Below are 24,845 nucleotides of genomic sequence, written 5' to 3' on the forward strand. Positions count from 1 at the left end.
CCGTCTGTTACTTTTGCCTGGCATGGGAAGGGAGAGTCCTTTATTCCTACCCCTTTTACCTAACGAGCTCTAGCTTATCCATTCTCATGTTTTGCAGAACTTCCACCCCACTTCTCTTCCCCGCCCCAGATGTCCCTTCTCTGTCCCCTCCAAAATATTCTCAGCATCTCTCATTACATGGTCAAGTTGTTTTTAGTTTAGATGAATGTTTACTTTTATGGAAAGAGCTGGTCCTATTCATTTTAGTGCCTAAAACAATGTCTGGCTCATACTGGGTATTCAAATATTGGTAGAGTGACTGAACATCCAGAAAGTTAAGGTGATTTTTTCAAGATCAGGTTGCTTATAGGGGACAAAATTGGGACTGGAAAATGAGTACTTCTTTTATTGCCTCATACTGCAGACCAGTGTTCCTCCTAGTACAGCATGTAAAACTGGCTAAGTACAATATCTATTGTGCAATTACTAAGTCAATTTAAGCTCATTTGCTAATCGTTAAGATGATTAAATTTTGCTTTGTAAATCAAATTTTTACATATTGTATATATGGGAGCCTATGGTGCATGAATGGTTTTGCATGAAGTTTATATAGTCACAAACAGTTAAAACAGTTGAAGTAGATAAGAAAGTCACATGGAAGAGACAAAAATAGGCTTTTAGTGACCATATTTTGATAGGTCAGTTAAAATAAAAAAAATTAATGTGACATTTTCCAGGCATACTGTTTAAAAGATTATGTGGGCCGGGCTCAGTGGCTCACACCTGTAATCCCAGCACTTTGGGAGGCCAAGGCAGGTGGATCATCCAAGGTCAGGAGTTTAAGACCAGCCCGGCTAACATGGTGAAACCCCATCTCTACTAAAAATACAACATTAGCTGGGCATGGTTGCGCACGCCTGTAATCCCAGCTACTCAGGAGGCTGAGGCAGGAGAATCACTTGAACCCGGGAGGTGGAGGTTGCAGTGAGCCAAGATTGTGCCATTGCACTCCAGCCTGGGTGACAAGAGTGAAACTCCATCTCAAAAAAAAAAAAAGAAAAAGGCCGGGCATGGTGGCTCACGCCTGTAATCCCAGCACTTTGGGAGGCCGAGGCAGGTGGATCACAAAGCCAGGAGATCGAGACCATCCTGGCTAACATGGTGAAACCCCATCTGTACTAAAAATACAAAAACAGGGGCCAGGCGCGGTGGCTCACACCTGTAATCCCAGCATTTTGGGAGGCTGAGGCGGGCAGATCACGAGGTCAGGAGATCAAGACCATCCTGGGTAACACAGTGAAACCCCATCTACTAAAAAATACAAAAAATTAGCCAGGCATGGTGGCGGGTGCCTGTAGTCCCAGCTACTCGGGAGGCTGAGACAGGAGAGAGCCGAGTTCATGCCACTCCACTCCAGCCTGGGCAACAGGGCGAGACTCCGTCTCAGAAAAAAAAAAAAAATACAAAAACAAAATTAGCCGGGTGTGGTGGCAGGCACCTGTGGTCCCAGCTACTCGGGAGGCTGAGGCGGAGAATGGCCTGAACCCAGGAGGTGGAGCTTGCAGTGAGCTGAGATTGCGCCACTGCATTCCAGCCTGGGCGACAGAGCGAGACTCCGTCTCGAAAGAAAGAGAGAGAGAGAGAGAGAGAGAGAGAAAGGAGGGAGGGAAGGAAGGGAAGGAAGAGAGGAAGGGAAGGAGGGAGGGAGGAAGGAAGGAAGGAAGTAGCGAAGGAAGAAAGGAGCGAAAGAAGGAGTGAAGGAAGGAGCGAGCTATAGTTTGGAAGATCTAAGAATAGAAATGGCCAAATTTGAAAAATTGCGTTGTAGCTTAATAAATGCTTGAATCAAATTTGCTTGCATTTACATATTGTGATTCTTGTGCCTTCAGGTTCTTCTGTTTTCTGTAGCATATTGCAGAAATCAGTTGGGGTTTAGAAACTGAGACCATACATTGATTTGAAAAAGGATAGAGAAATATATTTCAGTCTGGGTACATTCCCAATTTCAGAATTTTATTTTATTATTATTATTATTTTTGGGACAGAGTCTCACTGTGTCCCCCAGGCTGGAGTGCAGTGGTGCGATCTCGGCTCACTGCAACCTCCACCTCCGAGGCTCAAGCTATTCTTATGCCTCAGCCTCCTGAGTAGCTGGGATTACAGACATGCACCACCACGCCTGGGTAATTTTTGTATTTTTAATAGAGACAGGGTTTCGCCATGTTGGCCAGGCTGGTCTCGAACTCCTGGTCTCATCTGATCCTCCCACCTCGGCCTCCCAAAGTGCTGGGATTAAAAGCAAGAGCCACTGCACCCAGCCTCAGATTTTTTTAGAAAGTAGAAGTTTTAAAAATGAAGCATCAAAAAAGAAAAAGTATCAGAAAGCTGAAATAGCAAGGTCATGGTTAAGATCATTAGATACATAGGATATGAGTTGAATTTTTCATAGCGCTTTTATTAAAACAATCATTTAAAAATATATTTTTGACCCTGGTACTCTACAAAGCTTAGTACATTTTTTACTTTTATAAATTCCAAATAGGCTAAAAGCCTACTGACAATATTGACAGTAGCAATGATGATGTAGGTGTCACTTGGGTTAAGTCATGGGAAAACTCAAACCATAGTGTCACAGAGGCTACCCTTTAGCTTTGCATGCCCAGAACACAATTTAATAGCAAAGAGAGGGGATCTGTCTTCTGGGAGGTGTGTATGTTGACTAAGATCATAGGTTTTATATTATTATTGAGAGAAACAATTTGTCCTGTTCATTTTGTTACTGTGTTTCAAAGTCATTGAGATTAAGAATTTATATTTCAGCACTAAGAACTGTGCCTGGCAGCCAATAGTCCTTTAGTTGATACTTGTTGAATAATGTTAATAATACTCAAGGTCTGTGTTTTGTTCCTGCAGGTTGATCCAAAAGACTACATGTTCAGTGGACTGAAGGATGAAACAGTAGGTCGCTTACCTGGGACGGTAGCAGGACAACAGTTTCTCATTCAAGACTGTGAGAACTGTAACATCTATATTTTTGATCACTCTGCTACAGTTACCATTGATGACTGTACTAACTGCATAATTTTTCTGGGACCCGTGAAAGGCAGCGTGTTTTTCCGGAATTGCAGAGATTGCAAGTGCACATTAGCCTGCCAACAATTTCGTGTGCGAGATTGTAGAAAGCTGGAAGTCTTTTTGTGTTGTGCCACTCAACCCATCATTGAGTCTTCCTCAAATATCAAATTTGGATGTTTTCAATGGTACTATCCTGAATTAGCTTTCCAGTTCAAAGATGCAGGGCTAAGTATCTTCAACAATACATGGAGTAACATTCATGACTTTACACCTGTGTCAGGAGAACTCAACTGGAGCCTTCTTCCAGAAGATGCTGTGGTTCAGGACTATGTTCCTATACCTACTACTGAAGAGCTCAAAGCTGTTCGTGTTTCCACAGAAGCCAATAGAAGCATTGTTCCAATATCCCGGGGTCAGAGACAGAAGAGCAGCGATGAATCATGCTTAGTGGTATTATTTGCTGGTGATTACACTATTGCAAATGCCAGAAAACTAATTGATGAGGTAAGGAGAAAGAGAAGAGAAATAGTCATACACCTAGATTTAAAAATGTACCACTCTGGAGTACTTCCATTCTTTTCAAATTGGCTATTGGAAATACAGGCAACCCTCAAGTTATAGTCCTTTGCCACCACCCCCTCTCCCAACAGACTCATCTGTAAGTAGATTGCTTGGGCCTCAAAATACTTTCTCAAAGAAACTTTTAAAAAATATAATTCAATTCAGTAAGCATTAAGCATTTGTTTGTAAGTAGATTGCTTGGGCCTCAAAATACTTTCCCAAAGAAACTTTAAAAAAATATAATTCAAATCAGTAAGCATTAAGCACCTATTATGTGCTAGTTACTGTTATCATATTTCACTGATGATAGGATGCCTATTTGTTTTCCATGATTTTGCTTATCTGGAATGCATCTTATAATTGATAGCAACTCAGAAATGATGAACTACAGTGTATGCTGGAGATGAAGATACATAGACAAAATTCTCTGCCCTTAAAGAGTTTCCATTATACTAGATGATTTCCAGAGAAGCTCACAAAAGTAGTACTGCTTAGTAAAGCATGACATTTTATAATTATTTAGTGGGGAAATTTCTTTAGAGTTCTAATTGGTTAGGGGGTAAGAAAATGCAATTTTTTTTTTTTTTTTTTGTGACGGGGTCTTGCTCTGTCACCCAGCTGGAGTGCAGTGGTGCGATCTCGGCTCACCGCAACTTCTGCCTCCTGGGTTCAAGCAATTCTCCTGCCTCAGCCTCCCAAGTAGCTGGAACTACAGGTGGGCGCCACCACACCCAGCTAATTTTTTTTGTATTGTTAGTAGAGACGGGGTTTCACCACGTTGGCCAGGATGGTCTCGATCTTTTGACCTCATGATCCACCTGCCTAAGCCTCCCAAAGTGCTGGGATTACAGGCATGAGCCACCGCACCCAGCCAAAAGTACATTTAGGAATACAACTTTTGGACCCTGTTGTGACTGTGAGAGCAACCTCCACATTACGTTCCTTATTTTCCTTTATTGCCATAGAAGGGAGCTTGATGCAGAAGAGTGAGATGGAAGCTAGGTTGGCAAAGCTCATAGGCTCATGAACAGTGGGTCTTGGTGAGCTCATGAATAGAGAAGGCTTTTTGGGGTAGCAGCTTCTGCTTGAAAAATAATTGGAGATACAGAGGTTAGGGGCTCCAGAAGCAGCAGTTCCTTAGTTGGTGGGTGCTCCAGTGGGAAGGCAGCAGTAGGATGTATTGATTATCCATTAATCAGGTTCCTTCAGGAGGAATCTGTTTGAATTTAAAAACCAAACTTAAAGACATAGAGAAGTGAATGGAAAACTCATCAAGTCTCTTTTTATTTTTTTGAGACGGAGTCTCACTTTGTCTCCCAGGCTGGAGTGCAGTGGCGTGATCTCAGCTCACTGCAACCTCTGCCTCCCGGGTTTAAGCGATTCTCCTGCCTCAGCCTCCCGAGTAGCTGGGATTACAGATGCCTGCCACCATGCCCGCTAATTTTTGTATTTTTAGTAGAGACAGGGTTTTGCCATGTTGGTTAGGCTGGTCTCGAACTCCTGACCTCAAGCAGTCCACCCGCCTCGGCCTCCCAAAGTGCTGGGATTATAGGCGAGAGCCACCACGCTCGGCCGGAAAACTCATCAAGTCTCTTTTTGAATGGATTTTTTTTTTTAAAGTTGGAACATATCAAAAGGAATGATTTTAGGAAAATACTAAAAATGAATACCTCTCAATAGCTATATATTCCACAATGTAGAAAACCCATGTAGAAATGTCTGAAATCCACAAAGTATATCTGAGGTATAGTTTTTAAACCAACAGAAGCCAAAGTTTAATTTTAAGACTTTTATATTTTCTTTTTTGCTTATGCCTATGTGATAAAAACATTCCATGAATCTGGTAAGATACAGAAAAATGTGCTTCTGGCTTTTGAGCTATCTGATCACATGTTAATCCAACATCTGAGAGGTAAATGCTTTCATTATGCAGTATGGTGATTTAAAAAAAACTACAAACAATTTTCAAAATATGTAATTATTTAGGTTAAACTCCTTTTTCGTAGGTAATGAGGAGTGGACATAAAGAATATTTAGCATGTTTAAAGAAAAAGCCATCAAAACAGTGTTTCTTCATGAATCATCAAATGTTCTTAACCTTTTAACCTTTGGTATCTGGTATGTGAAATGGCAGTGTTGTGTGCCCTTGAAAAGAATATGACCAGGAAGAATGATATTCTTTAGATATCCTCTGGAATACAATATAAACAATCCCACAGCAATAATAATAACTAACACTTACATAGTGTTTACTATATGCCAGGCACTATTGTAAGGAATTTAAATGAATTAACTCAATACTCAAAACAACTCTATGAAATAGGTGCTATTATTCCCCATTTTACAGATATGAAAAATAGACCATAAAGAGGGTAAGTACCTTGCAAAAGGTCATTCAGCTGGAAAAAGCAGAGCCATGATTCCAATCCAGGCAGTCTGGCTGTGTAGGCCACACCTTAACCCTTAAACATGATGCTGTTATGCTCCCTCAGTGGTAAAGGAAAGTTGCTGAATGCCTGGTGGAGCAGGAATGTGACTGAAAGCATGTGGACTCTAGGGCCTTCCAGTCTAGGGACTATTTGGCTATAGTTATCCTATCTTATTCTGAAAGTACAGAATTAAGGAATGAAGAGAACAAACAAAAATAAAAAATAAAATACCAAGTACATGTGAAGAGGGTATCAAAACATGCTGAAAGACAAAAGACTTATATATTATATTGAGAGATTACATTTTTTAAAAAATGAGATGAGTTCGCAGGGAAATATGTATAGAAGCTAGTGAATCTTGAGATGAAAAAAATAAAACTTGAGTCTTTCTCATGTCATAACACAAATGTCTTAGGACAGCTTAGACTGAAACTATGATTGCTAACTCTATATTTGTTAAACCCCAGGAGGATTACAGAATTTTGTTTCACATTGTTTTAATGCATTAAATAATGATTTTTTTTTTTTTTGCAATAGGAAGTATACAATTTGAGAGAGGTTAGGAAGTCCAAAAAGGCTGGGTAAAGCAAAAAGACATTCCATAGGGAGCCAAGAGAAGTTACTAGACTTTGGTTTTCTCACCTAAAAATCAGATTCCAGCCAGGCGCAGTGGCTCACGCCTGTAATCCCAGCACTTTGGGAGGCCGAGGCGGGTGGATCACGAGGTCAGGAGTTCAAGACCAGCCTGGCCAAGATGGTGAAACCCCGTCTGTACTAAAAATACAAAAATTAGCCAGGCGTGGTGGTGGGTGCTTGTAATCCCAGCTACTCGGGAGGCTGTGGCAGGGAATTGCCTGAACCCACGAGACGGAGGTTGCAGTGAGCTGAGATCCCACCACTGCACTCCAGCCTGGGCGAGAGGGCAAGACTCCGTCTCAAAAACAAACAAACAATAAAAATTGTTTTTCTTTCCTCGACTTCTCTTACCTACATCACAGATATGTACAGGATAAAATAGAGTAAAATAGTTTGAATTGTTTGGGAGTATTTCATCATCTGAAATTGAAGTTGGGTAGTTACCACTATTTTCAAGTCTTTAAAAGTAGAATTTTCATGAAAAGGAGTCTCTCCAAATATCTGCAGTGAAATATTAAAATATAGTTTATTATTTAGGTAACATTATTTTGAAGTAATCATCATAATCTCATCAGTTTGTGTTTATAAAATCAGAGATGATAAGCACTCTAGAAAATAAGAGAGATAGAATTGTTTCTGATATTTTTATTTTACAGTCATCTGGCAGTGATGTCCATGTAATTCTCTACAATTTTTAAATGTATGTTTCTTTTTTCGGAGGCAGCATTGAATGAGGGTTCTGAAATAGGATTTGAGTTTAATAAAATTCGATGGAATGGTATGGAATAATGTAGCCATAGGATGAAATACTATCAGCCATTAAAACTGACTTTATGTAGAAAATGTCACAATTAAGTAAGTGAAAATTTGTAGAATATTAGGTAAGTAACTGATTTTTTTAAGTAGGTAAGTCTGGAAAGTTATAGATACTTAAATGTTAACAGGCATGCTTATTCTTAGGCAGTTGATTAACAGCAGGGTTTTCTTTTTTTGTAGTTCTATGGATTTAACAGTGAGCATATATTATTTCTGTAATGGGAGAAAAAACTGGGAGGGTATACCTGTATGGCAGTAGCATCTTTTAGTTGCAGCACCCTGGTTGATATTTCTTCATTTCTATTTTTTATTTTTCAAATGTTCTGTGTTGAGAATATATGTTACTTTTAATTATTAAAAACCTAACAAGCTTTGCTAAAAATTAAGTGGTTGGAATATGACTACATTTTTTTTTTTTTAAAGACAAGGTTTTGCTCTATTGTCCAGGCTGGAGTGCAGTGGTGAGATCATAGCTCAGTGTAGCCTCTAACTCCTGGGCTTAAGGGATCCTCCCACCTCAGCCTCCTGAGTAGCTAGGACTACAGGCACACACCACCACACCTGGCTAATTTAAAATTTTTTTTTATAAAGATGGGGTCTTGCTGTGTTGCCCAGGCTGGTCTCAAACTCCTGGTCTCAAGCAGTCCTCCCACCTTGGCCTCTCAGAGTGCTTGGGATGCATGTGTGAGCCATGATGCTGGGCTGACTGCATTTTTAAAAACTACTTTCATAATTACTTTAAAAATTAATATGCCCTCATTGTGGAGAATTATAGAAATAAGAAAGAGTAAAATAAGTTTAAAATCGATGCATAATTGTACCATACCTTGAATAATCTTTTTAGGAATTATTTTTAAATTTATTTAGTCTGTAATTAGATTAACTAGGTTTGAATCACAGCTCTGTCACTTAATTGTTAAATGTCCTTGGGCAAGTTCCTTAATCACTGTGCGCCTTAGTTTTCATATCTGTACAATGAGGGTAATGATACCTACTTCGTGAGAGGGTTAAATATATATATGTAAAGTACATAAAACTGCCTGCCACATGGTAAGTGCTCCATAAGTGTGATCTACCATTATTGTGCTATACTATATAAATTTGTATCATGCCTTTTAAAATTAACATTATTGGCCAGGTACAGTGGCTCATGCTTATAATTCCAGCATCTTGGGTGGCTGAGGCAGGAGGATGGCTTGAGCCCAGGAGTTCAAGATCAGCCTGGCAACATGGCGAGAACCTGTTTCTACAAAAAAAATTTTAAAAATTAGCCAGGCATGGTGGCACGGGCTTGTAGTCCCAGCTAGCTGCCTGGGAGGCTGAGGTGGGAGAATCGTTTGAACCCAGGCGTTTGAGGCTGCAATGAGCTATGATTGCACCACTACATTCCAGCCAGGGCAACAGAGTGACACCCTATCTCAAAAAAAAAAAGAAAAAGAAAAATAAACAAATAAAAGTAAAATTAACGTTATTACATAAGCTTTTCCTCATTTTATTATAACATCTTTGTTGTATTTAATGAACTGTGATAAATGTAATGAACTGTGGCATTTCATCATGTGACTGTACTATAATTTACTTAACCATTCTCTTCTTATTGGACATTTGCAGTATCACCAAACTAAAACTTCCATCTGGTTGTAGAAAAATTTTAATCATGTTTTAAACTTGAGAGATAATTCACATTTATTTGACCCTTAACCTTAACTGCAGTACTAAACCAGAACCACCCATCTGTAAGAAAGAATCTCATATAGTGAGAACTTATTATAGCAAACACCCTGAATTAGACTTATAATTAAAACAAAAATCAGTGTGCTGTTGTTGCATTTTATACAGAGAAATACTAGAATAGGAAATCATTGTTTTAGTCTCAGAAGTTCATTTTAAAATCTCAATGAAATTTTATTTTCACAGATGGTTGGTAAAGGCTTTTTCCTAGTTCAGACAAAGGAAGTGTCCATGAAAGCTGAGGATGCTCAAAGGGTTTTTCGGGAAAAAGCACCTGACTTCCTTCTTCTTCTGAACAAAGGTACCTTCTGGATGATTGGTATACTTTTGTGGATATTTTCTTTACATGCTGATTTGATTTACTTTTGCCTTTAACATTTGTTTTACATTGCCTTCTCTTTCTCATTTGTTCTTTGTTTTTTTTCTATTATTGTTCAGAAATGTCAAAATTTCACATCACTCAAGGAGCCCTAGATAACTAACTAGAAATTAGGCATTCTTTTTTTTCCCTATCCTCTGTTCTTAGTACTGAAAGTCACATTTTATTATGTATCTTATTATCATTTTAATTATTGTATTATTGTTGTACCTTTATAGTGTAGTGATAAATATTTCATGCTCCCTGCTCAGAGTTGCAAAGCACTTGATGAAGATTCTTTCTACCTTCAGTGTGCTTTAATCATACTGGAAAAGAAATAAGAAATATAAAGTGGTATACTATTTTATGTATTTAATATGATTGATTAACTTCCATGTATAATTAGAATTGTTTTCCCTAGTGGGTAAATGCCACCAATAAATTTCAGATACTGGATATAGGTCTTCAAAGAGAGGAACTTGAGTATGTGTGCCCACTTGAAGGGTTACTGTCTGCCTACCTGTATTTGAAGGTGTATTGATTCTAGAGGACAGAGTACTCTTTATCTGTTCAGAGTGGGGCCATTGTTTGCTCAAGGCTCATCAGGCTTTCCTTGACTGGCCTGAGCAAATATGTATAGTAATACGCAGTGTTGATTGGGTATTCCCTAGAGAGAGGGCACATCTGCATTTTATGTGCTCTTCATGTATAAAAATATTATAATAAACTGCAAAAATCTGTATGCAAATGTTAGAGGAATGTTAGGATAATAAGTAATGCTGGGTGTAACTCAGCTGGTAAGTATTAATGCAGTATTTGATAATACTTTTGTGGTTACTGTAGTGGTAGCAAGGACTTGCTGTGACCCACTGCATGAATCTACCCCAGAATATATGTAGGAAATTCTGACCTGGCCCCTTTGATGCAACCATTTTGACATGGGAACATTTGGAAGCTTGAAAATGAATGTTTAACTTCTTAGCAGCTTTTGGAAATTGAATCAGGTAATAAGTGTATTGGACATCCTAAAGTGTGAGAGTTAGGAATAAAGTGAGCATATCGGTAGAGCTAAATTAATGATTTATGTACTTGTGTGATGTTAGTGAAGTCGTATTGTAGAATTGCTCCAACCCAAATATAATATCTGCATTTAAGTAACAGAACATTCCACATGGAAGAAGTAAAATGTTCTATTGCTGCAAAAAGTAGAACTAAAACCAATAAGCAGATGTTGCAGGAATTTCAGCAAATAAATATTATATAAACAAGTCTTAAAAACCAGAGATGCCTATAGGAAGTATTCAAAGACTGATGAGTTCATATCAAAAGATCTTAGGAGCCAGCTTGAAGGAGTTTCCATGGGCCAAATTTGGGACAATTTAACAATTAAAAGGAATACTGGGACTGGATGTAGTGCCGAACCCCTGTAATCCCAGCATTTTGGGAGGGTGAAGTGGAAGGATTGCTTAAGGCCAGGAGTTTGAAACCCATCTGGGCAACGTTGCAAGACCTTGTCACTACAAAAAATACAAAAATTAGCTAGGGGTGATGCATACCTGTAGTCCCAGCTACTCAGGAGCTGAGGTGGGAAGGTTGCTTGAGCCCAGGAGCTTGAGGCTGCAGTGAGTTATGCTCATGCCACTGCACTGCAGCCTGGGCAACAGAGCAAGACCTTGTCTCAAAAAAAGAGAAGAATGAAGGTAATGATTTAACAACAGAAATCTATGCATCCATATTGTTAAACAAAAAGGGGAGAGAAGAAAAGAATGTTCATCTGCTGTTTATAGAATATTGTGAGCTAAAAAATGCAGAAGGAATGCTGGACTTTGGAAATCACCATTTCCAACCCCAATGTAATAATTATTTCAGACAAAGATTATCAGTGGGTGCTAAAACTATTGGGGTAAAAGTTGCTAAGAAGTAGGAGATTTGGCTGGGCGTAGTGGCTCATGCCTGTAATCCCAACACTTTGGGAGGCTGAGGCGGGTGGATCACGAGGTCAGGAGTTCAAGACCAGCCTGGCCAACATGGTGAAACCCTGTCTCTACTAAAAATACAAAAATTAGCCGGGTGTGATGGCGGATGCCTGTAATCACAGCTACTAGGGAGGCTGAGGCAGATAATTGCTTGAACCTGGGAGGCGGAGGTTGCAGTGAGCCGAGATCGCTGCTGCACTCCAGCCTGGGCAAAAGAGCAAGACTCTGTCTCAAAAAAAATGGCCGGGTGTGGTGGCTCACGCCTGTAATCCCAACACTTTGGGAGGCCAAGGCGGGCAGATCACAAGGTCAGGAGATCAAGACCATCCTGGCTAACACGGTGAAACCCCGTCTCTACTAAAAATACAAAAAATTAGCCGGGCGTGGTGGCGGGCGCCTGTAGTCCCAGCTACTCGGGAGGCTGAGGCAGGAGAATGGCGTGAACCCGGGAGGTGGAGCTTGCAGTGAGCCAAGATCGCGCCACTGCACTCCAGCCTGGGCGACAGAGCAAGACTCTGTCTCAAAAAAACAAACAAACAAACAAAAAAACCCAACAGGATATTTATACATCCTAATTCAAAGGGGAAGTGTACCTTTACAGCAGAGATTTGGTGATCACCATGTTAACCCAGTGATCAAACAGCATCATTGATGGACAGCCTAACGTGTTATTTGTGATGTGATGCATTGAAAAATACACAACATCATATGTAGAGTGTTCTTGCCAAAGTAACCTGAATCTAATTGAGCCAAGACTTAACTTCTAGTTTGTAGTGTAGGAAGAAAAGAAATATGTTAAATGACACCATAAGGAAATAAGACAAATCCAAAATAGAAGACATTCTACAAGACAACTGGCTAGGTCTCTTCAGACAGTATAATGGAAAACAAAAAATATGGGGGAATTATTCTGGATTAAGAGACTAAAGAGATATAACAACTAAATGCAATGAGTGAACCTTGATTGGATCTTAGGTTGGGTTGGAGTGAGCTGTAAAAAGCATTTTTGGGACAAGTGGGGAAGTTTGAAGATGAGATAGAATTATCATTGATCCTTTGGTATAATAATGGTGTGGTTATGCAGGAGATACATGCTGAAGTGTTCTTATGTCTGCTACTTTCAAATGACTCAGCAAAACAAAGCATATATGTGCAGATAGATGGTGTTTATTTTGTAATAAAGCAAATGGGGACAAATGTTAACTTTTGGTGGGTGTAGGTGAAGGGCAAATGCATATTTATGCTATTCTTTCGATTCTTCTATAATGTATAGAAATTTTCAAAATAAAAAGTTGGGGAAAACTTTTAAGCTGCTCAGCAGTGCGCTGATTCCTGTGGAATAGTGAGTAGGCTGGCAGTGGAGATATTCTAGCAGGAGTTGGATGGACTGGGCCCTTATCTAAAAGTGGCCATCAGTCCTATTCTAAGGCAGGGTTTCTCAACTGTGGCACTACAGACATTTTAGGACAGGTAATTCTTTGTTATGAGAGGCTGTCCTATACCTTACAAGATGTTTGGCAGCATCTCTGGCCTCTACCTATTAGATGCCAATAAAACACCACCCCAGTTGTGGCAACGAAAAATGTTTCCAGATGTCCCCAGGGGTGTGGGAGGGAGGCAGAATTGCTCCCAGTTGAGAATCACTGTACTGAACTAAGGGTGGTCTTATTTATTTATTTCTTTTGAGAATTCACATGTATCTTAAATAGTTTGCACCTCAGAGTCTCTCAATTTTCCTCTTCAGTTGCAATAGTCACATTTATTTTTAATATTTAATAAAGCTATTTGACTGCTTAATAAGAGAATTCATTGTTTTCCATCATGAGGATCTCCAAATCTGACTAATCCTCAGAACCATCCAGGGTGCTTTTAAAAATGTAAATTTTCAGCCAGGCACGGTGGCTCACACCTGTAATTCCAGCACTTTGGGAGGCTGAGGCAGGCGGATCACTTGAGCCTAGGAGTTCAAGACCAGCCTGGGCAACATGGCAAAACCCTGTCTCTACAAAAATTAGCTGGGTGTGATGGTGTGCACCTGTAGTCCCAGCTACTTGGAGGCTGAGGTGGGAGGATCACCTGAGCCCAGGGAGGTTGAGGCTGCAGTGACCCATGATCGCGCCACTGCACTCGAGCTTGGGCAGCAGAGCGAGACCTTGTCTCAAATACATAAATACATAAACAAATTTTCCTTCCTTCCTTCCTTTCTTTTTTTTTTTTTTGAGACAGGGTCTCACTCTGTTGTCCAGGCTAGAGTGCAGTGCTGCAATCTCGGCTCACTGCAAACCCTGTCTTCGGGGCTCAAGCAATCCTCCCACTTCTGACTCCGGGGCTCGAGCAATCCTCCCACCTCTGACTCCTGGGCTCAAGTGATGCATTCACCTCAGCCTCCTGGGTAGCTGGGACTACAGGCGTGCACCACCATACCCAGCTAATTTTTGTATTTTTTGTAGAGATGGCATTTTGCCATGTTGCCCAGGCTAGTCTCAAGCTCCTGGGCTCATGTGATCCGTCCGCCTCAGCCTCCTAAAGTGCTGAGATTATAGGCATAAGCCACCAAGCCCAGCCAATAAACAAATTTTCTACTCCCACCCCAGAAAGCCTGATTCAGAAATCTTTGAGATGTACCCTTGGAATGTTCCTTTTTTGATAGTTCTCCAGATTAGTCAGACTTGGGTTCTTTTGTTTTAGGGAGTAATTCATTCAGTTATTCAACAAACATAGTAGATGAGGTCTGAGAAGTAGAGAGAGAGATAATGAAGGGCCTTGTAGGCCACTGTAGAGACTTTGGCTTCTATAGTAGTCTGAGTGAGATGAGATGCTACTGGACATTTGTGGGCTTTTTAAAAATAAACTTTTTATATTGGAATGATTTTAGGTTTACAGAAAAATTGCAAAGATAGTACAGAAAGTTTCTGTATATCCCTTACCCAGCTTCCCTAAATGTTAACATAACCATAGTACATTTGTCAAAGCTAAGAAATTTACATTGGTAAAATGCTAACTTAAACTACAGACTTTATTCAAATTTTACCAGTTTTTCAACTTATGTCCTTTTTCAGTTCCAGAATTCAATCCAAGATCCCACATTGCTTTTTGTTGCCATGTCTCCTTAATTTCCTGTGACAGATGTGACATTTCTTCAGTCTTCCTTGTTTCTCATAATCTTGAAACTTTTGAATAGTAGTGGTCAATTATTTTGTAGAATGTTCCTCAATTTATGTTTATCTGACATTTTCCTCTGGTTAGACTAGGGTTATGGGTTTTTAGGAAGAGGAAGTGCCCTTCTCATCACGACATCACAGGGCACATGATGTCAATATGAGGTGGTATCTGCCAGATTTCTCTGCCGTAAAGTTTCCATGTTTCCCTTTCCATACTCCATTCTTTGAAAATGAGTCACTAAGATCAACACACAATCAAGGAGAGGAGAATTAAGCTCTACCATCGGGAGACAGGAATATCCACATACATTATTTGGAATTCTGTAAGAAACATTTGTCCTGGCTGGGTGTGGTGGCTCACGCCTATAATCCCAGCACTTTGGGAGGCTGAGGCAGGCGGATCACGAGGTCAAGAGATCGAGACCATCCTGGCCAACATGGTGAAACCCCATCTCTACTAAAAATACATAAATTAGCTGGATGTGGTGGCGCATGCCTGTAGTCCCAGCTACTCGGGAGGCTGAGGCAGGAGAATCACTTGAACCTGGGAGGCGGAGATTGCAGTGAGCCAAGATTGCCACCGCAGTCCAGCCTGGGCGACAGAGTGAGACTCTGTCTCAAAAAAAAAAAAAAAAAAAGATTTGTCCCTTCTCCCCATTTATTCAATCATTTATTTCTCATGGGTGTGTATTTTATTCTTTTAAGCTATAATCCAATACTATCAAATTGTTCTGGTTTTAACCATCTGGAGCTCTTTTAGATTGGCTTTTTTGTCCCTTTGACATGCCCCATCCTTTTGAATTTTGAACACTTCCTTACTTCCTGGCCCTACAAGATGCTCCAGGCCCATCCTGTATTTTTCCTTGCTCCAGAACTAGTATCAACCATTTCTCCAAGGAATGCTGGTTTCTTTTATTCTAGAATGGTAGTTAGAAACCATGATTTGGGTGCTAGGTGTGCCCTTTACTAATGGGGTACCACTGGTTCTAGGCCCTTTCAACAGACAAAGGTAAAAAATACATGTATGACTATTAACCTGTATATACACACACATCTATAATCCTGTATCTATCTATCTATTAAAATACCTCTGACCCTAATCCAGCACCACAGGGTTCATTCTAGCATCCCTTCCCTTGCTTTTTTGTGACTTTTTACTCTGAAAGTGAGAAACCTGGCTTCCATTATGTCCATTTTATTCACTTATTTGTTTAACCCTAGTATAAATATAATATAGTTTTAGAATTACTAACCCATACCCCTGTGAGAAACTTATTTGCCAACTAGAGTGCAGTTGGCATTGTACAGTCTTTTCTTTAGCCTTACAGTAGCCACTCAAAACAGTTTTCCAAAGTCCTGAGGTTAGCTCCTTTTTCCCTTATCCCTTCATTGAAGTATTGGCACACATTTCTAATACTGTTAGATTCATTTGTTACAAGCTTCATTCCATCCTTGGATACTGTGACATCTTGGTTAATTTTTTAAAATTTGCATACAGTAACATTCAGTTGGCATGAGTTTTGATGAGTGCATAAAGTCCACCACCCTACTTATCACCCCAGTGCCATGGAAAACAGTTCTCCCTAAAAATTTCCCTTGTGTGGCCCCTTTCGTCAGTCAACCACAACTCCTGGCAACTGATTTGTCTCCTGTCCCTATGATTTTGTCTTTTCCAGAGTGTACCATAAATGGAATCATACAACATGTAGCCTTTTGGGTCTGGCTTCATTTATTAAAATGCATTTGTGATTCAGTCTTCTTGCTAGGTGACTCAATAACTTGTTCCTTTTTTTTTCTTTTGTCTTTTTTTTTTGACAAGGAGTCTCACTCTGTTGCCCAGGCTGGAGTGCAATGGCGTGATCTTGGCTCACTGCAACCTCCACCTCCTGGGTTCAAGCGATTCTCCTGCCTCAGCTTCCCGAGTAGCTGGGATTACAGGTGCCTGCCACCACGCCCGACTAATTTTTGTATTTTTAGTAGAGATGGCGTTTCACCATGCTGGCCAGGCTGGTCTCGAACTCCCGACCTCAGGCGATCCGCCCGCCTCGGCCTCCCAAAGTGCTGGGATTACGGGCGTGAGCCACCGCTCCTAGCCAACTTGTTCCTTTTTATTGCTGAATAGTATTCCTTGTATTGATGTACCAGTTTGTTTTTCCATTCAATTGTTGGACATCCTGCTTGTTTCCAGTTTTGCCAATTATGAATAAAGCCAGTATAAACATTTGTGTGTAAGTTTTTTTATTAAGGTAAAATATACATACATAATTTACCACCTTTACCATTTTTAAGTATACAGTTCAGTGGTAATACATTTACATTCTCTTTTTTCCTCCACATTCCCCCCCACCCCACTGTCCCCTTTTCCAGCCTCTGATAACCACCAGTCTACTCTCTATCTTCATGAGATCCGCTTTTTTTAGCCCCCACATATGAGTGAGAGCATGTGATATTTGTCTTTCTGTGCTTGGCTTATTTCACTTAACTAGTGGTCCCTAGTTCCATCCATGTTGCTGCAAATGACAGGATTTCATTCCTTTTATGGCTGACTAATATTCCATTGTATAAGGGTAACACATTTTCTTTATCCATTTATCTGTTGATGGGCAATTAGGCCGATTTCATATTTTGACAATTATGAATAGTGCTGCAGTGATCATGAGTGCAACTATCTCTTTGACATACTGATTTCCTTGCTTTTGGATCTGTACCCAGTTGTGGAATTGCTGGATCATGTTGTAGTTCTATTTTTAGTTTTTTGAGGGACCTGCATTGTATATAGGTTTTTGAGTGTACATAACTTTTCAAGTCACTTGGGTAATTTGCTAGCATTTGCTATTGTCAGTTTTCCAATAGGTGTGTCATGATATCTCATTGTGTTTTTTAAATCAACTTTTAATTTTGAAACAATTTTAGATTCACAGGGAATTTGTCAAGATAGGCCAGGCGTGGTGGCTCATGCCTGTAATCCCAACACTTTGGGAGGCCGAGGCAGGAGGATTGCTTGAGCCCAGGAGTTCGAAACCAGCCTAGGCAACATAATGAGACTTTGTCTCTGCAAAAAGAAAAAAAAAAATGAGCCGAGCATGGTGTCATGCGCCTGTAGCCCCAGCTACTCTGGAGGCTGATCTCAGGAGCAAGGCAAAGATGCCTTCCATCACTATTCTGCAAGTGTTCAGTCTCACCCTTAGGAATGATGTAGGCCGGGCGCAGTGGCTCACACCTGTAATCCCAGCACTTTGGGAGGCCAAGGTGGGTGGATCACTTGAGGCCAGAGGTTTGAGACCAGCCTGGCCAACATGATGAAACCCCGTCTCTACTAAAAATACAAAAAATTAGCCAGGCGTGGTGGCACTTGTCTGTAATCCCAGCTATTTGGGAGGCTGAGGCAGGAGAATCGCTTGAGCCCGGGAGGTGGAGGTTGCAGTGAGCCAAGATCGTGCCACTGCACTCCAGCCTAGGAGACAGGGCGATACTCCATCTCAAAAAAAAAAAAAAAAAAAAAAAGAATGTCAGTGGCCAGGCGCAGTGGCTCATGCCTGTAGTCCCAGCACTTAGGGAGGCTGAGGCAGGTGGATCACTTGAGCCCAGGAGTTTGAGACCAGCGTGGGCAACAAGGCAAAGCCTCATCTCTACAAAAAAATACAAAAATTAGTTGGGTGTGTGATGGTGCGTGCCTGTAGTCCCAGCTACTTGGGAGACTGAGGTGGGAGGATCACTTGAGCCTGGGAGGCAGAGGTTGCAGTTAGCTGAGATCACATCACTGCACTCCAGCCTTGGGGGGAGTGACCCAAGGAGATCCTGTCTCAAAACAACAAAAACATCGATGTCAGGTTTAGGCACAGTTGCTTATGCCTGTAATCCCAGCAATTTGGGAGGCCAAGGCAGGAAGATTGCTTGAAGCAAAGAGTTCAAGACCAGCCTGAACAACAAAGTGAGACCCCCATCTCTTAAAAAAATTAAATTAAAAATTTTAAAAGGAATTATGTCAGTTGTAGGTTTTCTTTTTTTTTTTTTTAAGACGGAGTTTTGCTCTTTGTTGCCCAGGCTGGACTGCGATGGCGCGATCTTGGCTCACCGCAACCTCTGCCTCCCAGGTTCAAGTGATTCTCCTGCCTCAGCCTCTTGAGTAGCTGGGATTATAGGCACGCCACCACGCCCGGCTAATTTTGTATTTTTAATGAAGACGGGGTTTCTCCATGTTGGTCAGGCTGGTCTCGGTGATCCGCCCACCTCGGCCTCCCAAAGCGCTGGGATTACAGGCGTGAGCTACCGTGCCCGGCCGTCAGTTGTAGGTTTTCATACATACTTTTTTTTTTTTTTTTTTTTTTTTGAGGCAGACTTTTGCTCTTGTTGCCCAGGCTGGAGTGTAATGGTGTGATCTCGGCTCACCGCAACCCCCGCCTCCCGGGTTCAGGGGATTCTCCTGCCTCAGCCTCCTGAGTAGCTGAGATTACAGGCATGTGCCACCACGCCCGGCTAATTTTGTATTTTTAGTAGAGATGGGGTTTCTCTATGTTGGTCAGGCTGGTCTCAAACTCCTGACCTCAGGTGATCCGCCTGCCTCGGCCTCCCAAAGTGCTGGGATTACAGGCGTGAGCCACCGCGCCTGGTGCAATACATAACTTTGTTTAATGTGTGTTTAAAGATACCTTATTTAGCATATACTGTTGATTCATTAACATTGAACTCACAGCCAACAGCACTAGAACTGATGCTGGAGCAAAGCTTATCTAACACATTTTCTCATGAGGCACATCACAACTTTCCTCAGTTTAGGAGCCATTAGACAGCACTTCAGCACTGTGTTTGGGGGCTATTTTATTTTTTTGGAGACAGGGTCTTGCTCTGTCAGCCAGGGTAGAGTGCAGTGGTATGACCATAGCTCACTGTAACCTCAAACTCATGGGCTCAGGTGATCCTCCCACCTCAGACTCGCAAGGAGCTAGGACTACAGGTACACTCCACCATGCCCAGCTATTTTTTTTTAACATAAAAGAGACAGGGTCTTGCTTTGTTGCCCAGGCTGGTCTTGAACTGCTGGGCTCAGGTGATCCACCCAACTTGGCCTCCCAAAGTGCTGGGATTACAGGCATGAGCCACCACGCCCAGCCCCCAGCTATTTTTTTAAACAATGTTGTAGAGTTGGGGTCTTGCCATGTTACCCAGGCTGATCTTGAACTTCTGGCCTCAAGCAATCCTCCCTCCTCAGCCTCCCAAAGTGCTGGGATTACAGGCATGAGCCACTGTGCCTGGCCTAGGGGATATTTTAAACAGGTAAAATCACCAACAAAAAGCACAAAAATGTGAAAAATACGGCACTACCTAGACCTCACAAAGGACACTTTCTTATAGTACAACAGTTGAAACAGGCAGAGTGTCACCTTGTTCAGCCTCAGCTGGGAGCATGCACATCAGGCGATTCTAATTTTTTGCCACTGTGCATGTCCACAAATAACCATGAAAGCACTGCAAGCATTGATTTGGGAAGTTAGAAATGAATTTTAGCAAGTAGGTAAATTTGAAACGAAGGGATCTGCATATAATGAGGATTGACTATATCTGTTATTTAATGTTACACTTTTTCCTTTAAGCACTGCTTTAGCGCATCTCACAAATTTTGATATGTTGTATTTTCATTTTTATTTAATTCAGAGTTTGGCAAATTATGGCCCACTGCCTGCTTTAATAAGTGAAGTCTTATTGGAGCACAGCCACGCTCATTCCTTTTTTTTTTTTTTTTTTTTTTTTGTGAGATGGAGTTTTGCTCTCGTCACCCAGGCTGGAGTGCAGTGGCACACTGCAACCTCCACCTCCCGGGTTCAAGCGATTCTCCTGCCTCAGCCTCCCGAGTAGCTGGGATTACAGGTGCCCGCCACCACGCCCGGCTAATATTTGTATTTTCAGTAGAGATGGGGTTTCACCATGTTGGCCAGGCTAGTCTCAAACTCCTGACATCAGGTGATCTGCCCGCCTCAGCCTCCCAAAGTGCTGGGATTACGGGCGTGAGCCACCACACCCAGCCACTCTTTCTTTTATCTATTACATTATGGTGCACAAAGCCTGAAATATTTCCTGTCTGGCCCTTTACAGAAAAAGTATGTTGACCACTGATTTAGTTAAAACTATTTTTTAGTTTCCCTTGAGACCTCACTTGATCCACGGATTATTTAGAAGTATAATTGTTTAATTTCCAAACATTTGGGGATTGCCCAAGTGTATTTCTATTATTGATTTCTAAATCCTGTTATGGTCCAAGAATACACATTTGTATGATTTCTGTTTTTTATATTAAAATGTATTTTATGGCACAGAATATGGCTTATCTTGGTGAATATTCTATGTGCATCTGAGAAGAATGTGTAATCTGCTGTTGCTTGGTTGAATTTTCTATAAATGTCCACTAGGTCAAGTTGGTTGATAGTGCTATTCAGGTTATCTGTATCCTTGCTGATTTTCTGCCTACTTGTTCCATAAATCAATGAGAGAGGAGTGTTGAAGCCTCCAACTGTAATTTTGGATTTGTCTGTTTCTCTTTTCAGATCCTGTCAGGTTTTGTCTCATGTATTTTGAAGCTCTGTTATTATGTGCATACACATTTAGGATTGTTATATCTTCTTGGAGAATCCTTCATGGTTATGTGATGTCCCTCATTTTTTTAAGAGAGGGGTTCTTGCTCTGTCACCCAGTCTGGGGTACAGTGGTGCAGTCATAGCTCAACTGCAGCCTCGAACTCCTGGGGCTCAAGTAATCCTCCCACCTCAGCCTCCTGAGTAGCTGGGATTACAGGCACAAGCCACCATGTCCGACTCTGATGTCTTTCTTTATCTCTGATAATTTTCCTTGTTCTGAAATCTACTTCATCTCAAATTAATATAGCTACTCTAGCTTTCATTTGGTTAGTGTTTTATTGTAAAGATTTATCTTTTTTTCTTGTAGCTTATCAAGGCTGTATATTTAAAGTGAGTGTTCTGTAGACAGCATGTAGTTGGTTTTTGCTTTTCAATCCAGTCTCTTTTAACTGCTGTATTTAGACCATTCACATTGAAAGGGATTATTGATACAGTTGGATCAAAATCTTTCATTTTGCTAGCTGATTTGTTCCAGTTGTTCTTTTTTTCTTATTACCTCTTTTTCTTTTTAGCAGTTTTATAATTCCACTTAATCTTGTCTATTGACATATTTATACCTCTTCTTCAAAAACTTATTTAATGGTTATGTTGGGTTTTACAGCAAATATTTTTAAATAATTTGAGTCTACCTTCTAATATTACACAACTTCACCTGTCATCTAAGGACCTGATAACATTATATTCTTAATTCTTCCTTCTCATCCCTGTGTCATTATTGTCATATATTACTGTTGTATATGCTATAAACACCTAATACGTTGTTAATGTTATTGCTTTGAACTGTCTGGTGTTTTTTTGTTTGTTTGTTTGTGTGTTTGTTTTTGAGACAGGATCTCACTTTGATGCCCAGGCTGGAGCGCAGTGGCTTGATCTCGGCTCACTGCAGCTTCGACCTCCAGAGCTCAGCTGATTCTTCTACCTCAGTCTCCCGAATAGCTTGGACTACAGACATGGGCTACTACGCCTGACTAATTTTTGTATTTTTTTGTAGAGATGGGGCTTTGCCATGTTGCCTAGGCTGGTCTTGAACTCCTGGGCTAAAGCGATCTGCCTGCCTCAGCCTCCCAAACTGCTAGGAATACAGGAGTGAGCCACTGTGCCTGGCCTGAACTGTCACTTATTTTTAGAGCAATTAAAAATAAAAATATAGATCATACTTTATAGGCAGTTTTAGAGCAGAGGAATGTCATGGTCCTTTTAAAGTGTAAATCCTGTCACTGGTCACTTTAATGGGGAAGCAGAAAGACCAGCTAGGAGGCTGTTGCAGTAATCTAATTGAGACATAGTGGCTTGTTCCAAGGTCATGTTAGATCTCAGAAGGGTTCACTAGATAAGACATCCAGAAATCTTTTTTGTCTGCTTCAGAGTCTCACAATTTTTCATGACAGCTGAAATATTTAGATCTAAAGCTACCATGAACTCTCTGAATAAGATGTTCATATTAAAACACTAAAAACATGACCAGTAATCCTTGTTGACCTCATAGTTCAGTTAGAAATAATCACAGTAATTGGCATCATCATTAGATAGAGGGACAAATAGTAGTGTTTAACAAGTGTGTTGTCAACATTGTAGTTTTTAAAAAATTTAGTAGTGCTTAGCAAGTGCATTGTCAACACTGTAGTTTTTTTAAGGGTTTTTGTTTGTTTAATACATATGAAAAGAATGCATAAACAAAGAATTGAGACATGAGAAAGCATTGGTTCAACACTGATGAATCTAAAGAATTAGGATTTGGGAAGGTGGAAAAGATTACCTAAACATTTTCAAAAATTGGAAACTGCAACCAAAATAAGCTGATAAAAATCCCTATTAACACTTATGAAGAGTCTTCAGACTCTTCCCATGATTTTTATTAAACTAGAGAGCCTCACCTGGCTGCTATAGGAGTCTTCATATGCAGAACAGAAATAAGGAGATTCCCCTGACGGTTCCCCATGTTGCTAAGTGTTTTCCCCACCCCCACCCGACCCTGAGCTTCTTAATGAAGCAGGCCTCCATCCTCCTAATTTGAGAGGATGTGAATCATTCCACAGATGTCTGTCTTATAGCACCACCCCTCATATTTCCTCTACATACCAGGTCTTCAGCTGCGTTCTAGGAACACCATATACTACTGAGTTGCAAATCTATGTCAAGCATATAAGACAAACATTGTAGTCTTTTTAAATTTAAGATTATCCACACATGTTAAAACAAATGCATTTGTCCACTTTTTTGTTGGAAAATTATTAGGTCATTTATTGGAAGTTTATCATATTCTAGTCAATATCAATGAAGTTATATACCTGAGTAATTCTACCAAGATTGTATTTCTGAATTCTAGATTACATGTTCTTTATAGAAAGACTGGAACTTTTAATAATAAATGTCTAACTTAAATACACACACACACTATATTTCCTTGTAGTGATGAAACTATATTCTACCTTAATTCGAACTTTCTACCTTGCAAAACTGGAAACCCTACATTTATTATCAACTTTTTCTTTTTAGTTCAGTATTTATTAGGTTTAAAGTACTTTTTAAACTCATTTTGCAAATTTCCAAATGTACTAAATGTGGAGAGTACAATGACCCCCATGTGTACCCATCACCCAGTTTCATCAACTTCTTGCCATACTTAAAAAAAAACTCATTGTTTGCTAAAACATTTTAATCAAATTGATTCATCCTGTCATTTCATCCCTAAATATTTCATTATCTTAAAACAAAATTAAAAATGTTTTCTTAACTACAGTGCATTATCACATTTAACAGAATTAACAATAATTCCTTAGTATCCTCTAATATTTCAGTCCATATGCAGATTTACCTACTTACTAAAATAATTCTTTGTGTTTTTACAGTTAATTTGATCCAGATCTAAAATAGACCCACTTACTGTATTTGGTTTTTTTTTTTTTAATCTTCTATCACTCTTAAATCAAAAACAGGTGTTCCCCCTCTACTACTTTTTTCTTGCCTTTGTCTTGGGAAAGAAGCTTGGTCAATTATGTTATAGTATTTATGAGGTTGTTTAATTCGTTCCTCCATATTTCTTGCAGACTAGAAGTTAGATCAAAGCCTTGTTTACGTTCAGGTTTAGTTATTTTTTTACTTTTATTTTTTAATTTTTTTTGGCAGGAATACATAGATGGTACTGTTTCCTGTTGCATTCATTGAGAAGGCACATAATATTTGATTGTTGTACTTTTAGGGATACTAAGATTTAATGGTTGGGTTTACACGGTGACGACCTTATCTTTTTATTGTAGAGTTTCCTGCAGTCTTCTCTGTGGGATGCTAAAACCATTGATGATTGTTGCCTGAACCAATTGTTTTAATAGGCGTTGCAAAATGACTGTTTTCTGTATTTTCTTTCTTTCTTTTTTTTTTTTAGCAAACTTACTTTTTAATCTTGTCACTACCTCTGCATTTATTAACAGATGTTAACAGAACTCGTATGCCAGAGCTGTTTGGTTAACTTGAAATATGCTTCATGTCAGAAAAGC

The 24,845-nt window shown here is 40.1% G+C and overlaps 1 protein-coding gene across 1 annotated transcript in view; it reads left to right on the forward strand.

The window, feature by feature from the left end:
- Positions 1-24,845, forward strand: part of RP2 (RP2 activator of ARL3 GTPase) — a 45,402-nt gene that overhangs the window by 13,935 nt on the left and 6,622 nt on the right. The window contains exons 2-3 of the mRNA XM_016942730.3: positions 2,893-3,558; positions 9,414-9,528. Of these exons, the coding sequence (XP_016798219.1) occupies positions 2,893-3,558; positions 9,414-9,528 (781 nt within the window). The remainder of the gene's footprint in view (positions 1-2,892; positions 3,559-9,413; positions 9,529-24,845) is intronic.

This window comes from Pan troglodytes, chromosome X (assembly GCF_028858775.2).
Source record: "Pan troglodytes isolate AG18354 chromosome X, NHGRI_mPanTro3-v2.0_pri, whole genome shotgun sequence".
Lineage (NCBI taxonomy): Eukaryota > Metazoa > Chordata > Mammalia > Primates > Hominidae > Pan > Pan troglodytes.